We start from the raw sequence: 8,873 nt of genomic DNA, 5'->3' as shown, positions 1-8,873 counted from the left end.
ACCCGCCCCCAGCTTCCTCTCCCAGTCTGGACACAGCCAGAAGCTTCAAGGACTCTTTCCCCCTGCCCTCCACTCCTTATCCTTGGACCCTTGGACATTCCTTTTCTGTTTACCGGAGCCCAGGCTCGAGATGCTTACTATTCAGTTTCTCTACCCTTCATTCCCAGGCTGCAAAAGGGTTTGTTAGAGAAAGTGGGAAAAAAAAAAAAAAAAACAACTTTGGGGTTGAGCGTAAACTCATATCCTCAAACCTAACCCACCCCTCTTCGTGGCTGCCCATTGCTGTGGCTGACCCCAATTTCTACCTGCTCCTCACAAACCTCCCATCCTGACTCACCTCCTTTACACTCGCCTTGTCTGTCTCTGAGGCTTCCCTGGTGGCTCAGACCGTAAAGCGTCTGCCTGCAACGCAGGAGACCTGGGTTCGATCCCTGGGTTGGGAAGATCCCCTGGAGAAGGGAATGGCCACCCACTCCAGGGTGGCCCTACCCTTGCCTGGAAAATCCCAGGGACGGAGGAGCCTGGTGGGCTATAGTCCATGGGGTTGCAAAGAGTCTAATATGACTTCTCTTTCTCTATCTGTGTCTCTAGTCACCCAGAATTGACATCCAACCTACTGAAGCCTATAGGTTTTATTTCTATAGTATCTCTGCTGTTTTTCCTTCCTTTACAACCCTTAACCCTAGTTCACTCCCTTTTTCCAGCTAGACATGCAAAAACAACTGTTAAAGTAACTCGCCTCTGGGGACTTCCCTGGTGGTTCACTGGTTAAGAATTTGCCTTTCAATGAATGCAGGGGACATGGGTTCAATCCTGGGTTGAGGAACTAAGTTCCCACAAGCCATGCGGCAACTAAGCCTGCCACAACTAGAAAGGCGCCCGCGTGCTGCAGCCAAAAAATAAAAGTAACTCATCTCTCTGGCAACAGTGGCGGCAGCAGTCATAACTAATCCATGCTTTACCAGCAAATGCTTTATGTGGATTATCTCACTGCATCCTGTGTCATTCTCCCCATTTTAAAGATAAGCAAGCTAAGGCTTAGTGTGTTTGAGTCATTTGTCAAAGCACGTAACGCTGCTATTAAGCGGTGGAGCACGACTGGAACCTAGGTCTGTCTGACTTCTTCCTCCCATTCGTCCAAACCCAAATGCTTGAAAATCTGAAAGCTGGATCATGTCACTTTCTGCTCAAGATTTTTCAAGACTCCCAGTATTTACCCATTTAAGTACAGTTTCCTCTGCAGGGGATTAAGGCTTCCATTCGCTAACTCAGTCCAATTTTTCCAGGCATGATGTCCTCCAACTACCTATGCATCAGGTGAGTCATTCTCAGAACGCCTTATACATCCTGCCCAGCACCCCCTCATGCTGTTCCACCTGGAACACCCCGAATTTCCTTCCCAGCCCCTGCCCATCCCTCTGGACCATTTCAGAAGCTCTCTGCTGCCCCGCTTCCCTGGCATTCCCACTGCACTTTGTTATAACTCCGCTGTGTGGTCTAAACACGGTCCACCTTGAATTTAGCTGTCTTTGTACCTGTCACCCTCTACCTGATGGTGAACTCCCTCTGCCATCCTACCCCCTCTGCCCCACTTAGGGTCTCCAATATGTTCCAGGTCAGGCCCTGCCTTCAGTTCTGTCATTGAATGCAACAGGTACCTGCTTGCTCCAGCCTGCTTGCTCCAGCTTCTAGAAAGCCCCCTTCACCCTTCTCCCTCCTTCTCCATCACCCTACAAGGGGATAAACACGTTCACTTTTCATCTGTCACTCACGCAGGTCCTGCGAGTGAGACTGGTGGCCCTTGACACGCAGTCACCATGTCACACGCACGCCTGAGCCCTTCACCCAGTGCCTGCCAACCTCCTCTGCTTCTGTCATCAGCTGCTGAGTCATAAGCCACACTACCTCTTGGCAGCAGAAATGCCCAAATATTAGTTCTCAAAGACCTTCAAAAGCTGCCAGGTGTGCCGTACCTGTAATCTCCACGAGGTATTTTCACAAGTCCGGAAAAATGCCATCAGCAGTGGGGGCAAATCTTTCCTGTTACTAAAAATCCCCCTGAGTTCCCAGTAAACTACAGGTCTCTACCAGCACCCTTGTCCCGCAGTGCTCTTCAAAATCTCTTTGAAATCCCTCCAGCAGTTTATCCGAAGCAAACCTCTTACCAAGCCTCCCAACAGGGCTTGTGAGACATGGTCAAGACAGACAGAATAGCAGGCATGTGGCCATGATGGCCAACCCTCATAAAAGACATGTCTTGGGAACGATTTCTAGAAGCCAGAGGTCTGTATGAAGCTCCCACATCCCCCCACATCCTCTGTAGACCATCCAAGTTCTAAATCCAAATTCACAGGTCACCACACCCAACGGCACCGCCCAGCCCCCACTTTAGACACCATCCAGCTTAGGGAACTGGCTCTTGGGTTCCAACCAGCTCTTTTTTCAAGAGAAGAAAAGCACAGACCCACCCTGAGCATGTCACCTCTGGCAGATGGATGTCGTCGGCCTTTACAACCCAACCTCTGATGAAGCTGACTGCATTTACTGGCAGGCCCCAGCCAGCTCAGGGGTTTCTCCTGCAGGCCCCCTGGGATGGAATCTGCCTGGCTGAGCACATCACATCCGGCCTGGCCCACCCTGCTGCTGAGGGCCGTGTGCCCGCGCTGGACCTCTGCCTGCGCCTTACCTTGCTCCGGCAAGGTCGGGGCCGGCTTGGCAGTGCAGAGTGTGGCTGTGACCAGCACGGCCCAGAAGAGGAGACACTTCCGGCTCCACATCCCAGTTCTGCGGTTAGAGGTTGGTGACCAGGCTCCACACCTCCATGGAGACTCCGCCGTGGGCTCGATCCTCCTTTGCAAGCTGACTCTGGGGAAAAGGAAAAAAAAAACAAAAAACCCCAAGTTAGGAGGGTCTGAATGGTGGGGTGGGGGGTCTCCCACATTGCAAGGAGAAAAAAAAGAGGGAAACCTGTCACACGACCACCCTGCCCAGAAGGTGCCCAAAGCAATCTCTTACTCCTTCAGACACAAAGAAGGGAATTGTTGTCCTGCCCCAACGCTGAACTGGAGGTTAGAAGCCTTAATTAGACCAAGGAGGGCTTTAATTCACTCCAACAACTATTTACTGAGTGTGGACTGTTTCCCATATTGGGAAAATTGTCATCAAGCTCCCCAAGGCATGATGAGCCCCACGATCGATTGTGCTGGGAAAGCGAACAGCCTCAGGAAAGTCTCCCAGAGGGGGCCCGGGGGTATGAATGTGACCTCTCCCAGGATAAGTCTTCATTCCCTCTAGGGCACACCAACCCTTGTGAGGGGTGAAGAGAGATGAGGAATCATAGAATAAGTCCCCAGACTGAGAGCCACGTGAGATGCTGACCCTCTCTGAACCCACACGGCAAGGAAGCTGAAATAAGCCATCTCCAGGGTGCTTTCTTTTTGTCTCCAAAACTGGACCCATCATGGGGACCTCTAGGATTCCAGCAGCTTTCCCTCATGGAGACAACACAACTCTCACCAGCTACTTAAACAAGGCTTCCAAGTGGGGAGCCGTGAGATGGGGAGCCCAGTTCTCCCTGAGACCGAGAGGTGACAGCAGTCGTCCAGCAGAAATGGATCCAGACATGGGGAAAGGTCGTGCAGAAGAAGGTTTCTTGCAAGGCCTGACTCAAAGATGGCTCATGCCAACCCCGGTGAAAGGCAGGGACTTCGGCCCTTTATCCTTCTCCTGTCTGAAAGTGTTAGTCACTCAGTCACGACCGACTCTTTGCGACCCCATGAACTGTAGCCCGCCAGGCTCCTCTGTCCATGGGATTCTCCAGGCAAGAACAGTGGAGTGGGTTGCCATTTCCTCCTCCAGGGGAATCTCCCTAACCCAGGGATCGAACCCAGGTCTTCCACATTGCAGGCAGATTCTTTACTGTGTGAGCCACCTAGGAAGTCCTTCTCATGTCTAGAGCAGCAACATGTAAAACAGTCCTCCAGGGTCTTCAGGATAATGGTCTTTGCTGCTCAACCTTTCCTAAGTGATAACCCTTCTGGGCACCATTTGGGCTGCAAGGGGATGACCCTCTCAGTCCTCCAGGTGGCTTTTGTCCTAAATACTCCAGGGAACCATCTGAGTTATTCAGAGAATCCACTTCCCCGGAACATGTCCTCATGTGGTGCTTCAGCCTGGCCTCCCCGGAGCCAGACGGGGCCCCTTGTGAGTGAGTCAGTCCCGGCTGGCAGAAAAACCCCTGGATTCCTGGCCTCGTTCTCAAGTGCCTGCCAGCGCGGAAGACGCAGGCGGTGCCTGTGTCCCTCCCAAGGCTTTCCTGAAATGTTTTAATGATTTCAAATCAAACGAGAAGTAAACATTTCTGTTTTTCTGAATTTAGGAAAAGGACTAGACGAGACAGAATCGAGTAAGTATTTACTGTACCTAAAACCCTTGCCAAGTGTGGACTATGTACGATTTTAAACTATAAAACTTCAGCTCTTCTTCACTATGAACTTCGGGGAAGGTGGGAATTATTATTGCCCTTTAAGCAATGGGGAAACTGAGACTCAAAGAGGTTAAGTGCTTTGCCCAGGGTGGGCAAGAGGGGAGGCAAGAGCATGAGGTCTCCATCACCTGGGCTTTCGGAATACAGTGGGGATGATCAGGGACTTCCCTGGTGGTCCAGTGGCTAAGACCCATGCTCCCAATGCAGGGGACCTGGGTTCAATCCCAGGTCTGGGAACTAGATCTCATATGCTGCAATTAAGAATTTGCATGGGGACTTCCCTGGTGGTGCAGTGGTTAAGAATCTGACTTCCAAAGCAAGGGACCTGGGTTTGATCCCTGGTCAGGGAACTAAGATCCCACATGCTGAAGAGCAAAGAAGCCTGTGCGCTACAACGAGCCACAGCTAAGATCCGACACAGATAGAAAAAAAAAAAAGAACTGCATGCTGCAACTAATTTATTTATTTGGCACAGCCAAATAAATAAATACAAATAAATATATATTAAAAAATGGCATGATCAAAACTGGCTCTACCGGATGAAAGCTTATTTTCTCCAGAGGGTAATTCCCCGTGTCTTACAGAAACCATGTAGATAAGGACAGATCCCAGGTGATTCTGGCAATGGGAAAGGGTTTTCTTTCTTTTTTTCCCCAACAATTTATTAATTGATTTACTTTATATTTGGCTGTGCTGGGTCTCTGTTGCTGCACTCGGGCTTTCTCTAGTTGCAGCAAGTGGGGGCCACTCCCTAGGTGTGGTATGTGAGCTTCCATTACAGTGGCCACTTTTGTTGCAGAACACAGCTCTAGGTGCAGAGGCTTCAGCAGCTGCAGCACGCAGGCTCAGTAGTGGCCCACGGGCTTAGTTGCTCCTCGACAAGCGAAGCTTTGATTCTCAACTTCTTGGCTCAAGAGAAAGACCCTTGGAAGCAGCTCCTGGGGGTACCATCTAGGACACAGGACAGGCCGGATCCCCAGCCAGGGACAGAAGTGATGCTGGCCAGAGAATATGCTAAACCACCTTCCACATCTCGTTACATCCCAAAGATACACCAAATGCATGCAGGGCAGTCACCGAGAAAGGTACACCTGACTAAGAACCTCAATAAGTCCCCTAGAATGGCCAGAGTCAGGAACGAATTTTTAGTACCCAAGGAGAAAGGGTGGTATCATCTTGAGATGAAAAAGCTGGTTTTCAAAGGTAGCAGGGAGGCAGGTCCCACCACTACTTGATCACTCTGCCTACCCCCCCTGCCAACCCCCAAGAGCCTGGCCACCTCCTGGCAGGTGGGGTCTGGCTGCTGGCCGCCCTCTTTTTCGGCTCTGCAATCAACACATTTCAAACTAATCTGGCAGCTTCCCTGCAAAGTCTCTTCCGTTCCTCCCCTTCTGGGCACTGAGTCCCCAGTCTGTAAAACAAAAGATGTTCAGAAAACCCAGCTCCCTGGGCAACCCCTTCTGGAACCAGAAGGTAAGTTGGGTACACATCCCGCTGCGGAAAACACAGCGACACAGACCATTAGTCCACACGCTGTCTGGAACCCTAGGGACTGTCCCCTCCCCCTTCACCTCACCTTCTTCCCATTCTACTAATTAAGGAATTCTTTAAGTCCCTTAGGGACAGTCTCCTTCCTCCACTGCTTGACAGATGTGACCTGTAGCCCCGCAGGTGCACACAGCAGCTGGCCCCATCAGCCTCTCTCCAGCAGTTTCGTCTCCTGGGACTGGCAGCCCAGCTCTGGCTCTGGGTGCAGAGGTCCTCACTGGGGGGCGAGGAGGGGGAAAAAGAAGGAAGAGGGGCAGGGAGAGGACACGTGACATCTCGGTTTTCCCACTTGTCGTCAGAGGGAGCTGAAATATTATAGTTGCCTTGCCTACACCACAGGGGGTGACGAGCCTTAAACCCGCAGCGTGGGTGAAAGGACTTGCTCTCTCCTCTTGAAAACACTAATCAAATGTAAGGAATTATCTATAAACATTGTGCTTTGAGTCACTCCTTGATAGCACTCTTAGGGGACTTTGGTAATTGGCAACCGGAGGACATGAACTTCCTGCCTTTGCAAAACCATTTCTCCCTCTCCAGTCTTTCCAAACCCCATACTCTAGACCTTGGGGTCCCGTTCCGTGTGGCCCCCGTGGCTATGGAACCCTTAAAGTGTGGCCAGTGCAAGTCGGAATGTGTTGGAAATGAAAAGTACGTACTAGAATGTACAGTCTCTCAATGATTTTTTAAAAATACTGATTACATGTTCAAATGATAATGTTTCACATATACTGGGCTAAATCAGATATATTATTGACATCCAGGTGAACTAATGAAAATGCACTTCACCTGTTCCCTTTTCAAATGTGGCCACTAGAAAACTCTGAGATTCCACGCGGCCTGTGTTACTCTATAGGGGACAGGACAGCTCTGGGTAACCTCCACGGCCTGCCAAGCGCTTCTTCTTTGCCCTTCCTCTATCCTTGGCAGGCCACGCTCTCTCATTCCTCTCTCATTCTCTGAGCCCCACCTCAAACTGCCACGTCTTCCACAAGTCTTTCTTGGGCCTTTGGAGGATCCTCTGAATTTCCAAAAACGTCCATCATAGGGTGGCAAGCTCCTATAGAGGAGGGTCTGCATTGGTTTACTCCTTGCTAACACCCTTAGCACCTAACACCTACAGAGCGGGTGCTGCTGCATTTGGTAACTGGATGAATAAATGAACAAAACAAAGAAGGGCCGATTGGAAAGAAACTGACAGAGCTGCGCTTGCAGAGAACAGGTTGACAACGCCAGAGAAAATCGTCAGGCGTCCCTGTTAGCCAGCCAAACTCGATTACAAAGCATACCAACCCGGACATTTTCTAAACATCTTGATTCCTCAGACTTGAGGAAGTAATGCCAAAACTTTAATCCCTTTAGTTGGGAATAACACTTCTTAACAGAAATGGTTGCTTTTCCCCAAAGTGAGCATTCCCTACTCCCGGCGGAGAGTGGCAGGGCAAATACTCCACAAACACCCAACAAAACACACGCAGCTCGGCTTGCGAAACATGAGTGGGTCCAACAGAAATGCTCATTTAAAAGTTTTGAGTCCTTGTAAAAAAAAGAAGTGCCCAGATGTCCCTGGGAGTGAGGTATGTAAGAAATGAGTAATAAGAAGAGAAACTCTAACTGTCCCACCGTAATCTAGGAAGACTTGCCACCGAAGAAGGATGGCTTGTGGACCACCATACGCTTAGAGGTGTTCACCCAGGTGAGGGCTGTTTTCTTGGAGCCCAAATGTGGCTCCTTGTAATTGCAAGTGGAATGGTGATGAGCAGGGAATTTCTATCTCAGGAAGATGTAACCTTAGGGGGAAAAGCAATTCTCTTAGTCCAGGTCGGCTTTTTAATCCTCTCTGGAAACCCCAGAATCTTCTCTGAAGCTCTGCATCTGGACTCCCAACAAGTCCTGGGGTTGACTCAGACCTTTTACAAAGCTCTTGGGAAGCCAAATGCAATACCTATTTCCCAAGAGGAAATTAAAACTCCTCTCCAGTGAGGTGAGGCCTTTTCAGAGTAAGATGTTTGAATCACTTACTCTGTAGCTCCTTTTCCTCCTGCAGCAACAGGCTGAAACCTTCCTAGGAAGCTCTTAACCACGGCCATTTTGATGAGAGAGATTAAAAAATGGAGACCTGAAGAAAGTGTTCAGAGGCTGCTAAAGGCCCAAGCTCACAGGAGCAAATCTCTTATTTTAGGACTCTTTTTTTTTTTCCAGGCCAAAACAAACAGAAAACACTCCCCAAACACCCCCAAACAAACAAAAAGCAGACAACTAAAAGCCAAAGCAGCCCAGCCTGCTCTCGGTGGCTGGAGGCTACCCCCTCTATTCTCAACTCCATCCTCCTGGCCTCTGGAGTCCACAGGAACAAAGCTGGACCAGACCTGAGAGAACATCTGGAGATGTTCTGATCCTCTGCCCCAGGAGGGGTGGGGCCATAGCACCTTCCAGGCTCCTTCTCTGTGTCTTCTCCTGCTTTTGGCTTCACTTGCTATTCTAAGGGTGCCTAACGGAACTTTCTCACATCCTCCATGGCCAGGAGCCAAGGAAAAGAAGTACCCAAGGCTGTCTACTTGGGAGCCAAAGAAAACAGTGCCCACTCTGGCCCAAATCCCATTCGTGAAAATGCCTCCCCAACGCGCATTTGTACGGGCACCGTCAGAGCAGACAGCGCGCGGCACGCACACTGTCCAAGTGGCTCTTCACCCGGATGACCCTCATTAAAAAGCTGACACTCCGCTATGACTAAGAATAAATGCAACAGATATTTCAACGAGCTCCTCACCCGATGCAGTATGCAACCATCGCCGGCTGGAGCCGAGACCCCCGGCAGCTTCCCAGTCCCCAAACACCTTGT

At 50.2% G+C, this 8,873-nt stretch overlaps 1 protein-coding gene across 1 annotated transcript in view; it reads right to left on the bottom strand.

The window, feature by feature from the left end:
• The window catches only part of FGFR1 (fibroblast growth factor receptor 1), a 47,859-nt gene extending 39,012 nt beyond the window's left edge, over nucleotides 1-8,847 (bottom strand). The window contains exons 1-2 of the mRNA XM_010838846.1: nucleotides 8,802-8,847; nucleotides 2,687-2,865 (exon numbers count right to left, since the gene is read on the bottom strand). Of these exons, the coding sequence (XP_010837148.1) occupies nucleotides 2,687-2,865; nucleotides 8,802-8,821 (199 nt within the window). The 5' untranslated portion in view covers nucleotides 8,822-8,847. The remainder of the gene's footprint in view (nucleotides 1-2,686; nucleotides 2,866-8,801) is intronic.
• Between the last annotated feature and the right edge of the window lie 26 nt (nucleotides 8,848-8,873).

The sequence above is a fragment of the Bison bison genome, unplaced genomic scaffold, assembly GCF_000754665.1.
Source record: "Bison bison bison isolate TAMUID 2011002044 unplaced genomic scaffold, Bison_UMD1.0 scf7180017864105, whole genome shotgun sequence".
Lineage (NCBI taxonomy): Eukaryota > Metazoa > Chordata > Mammalia > Artiodactyla > Bovidae > Bison > Bison bison.
Note: the sequence above shows the minus strand (reverse complement) of the source record. Positions and strands in the feature narration are given on the sequence as shown.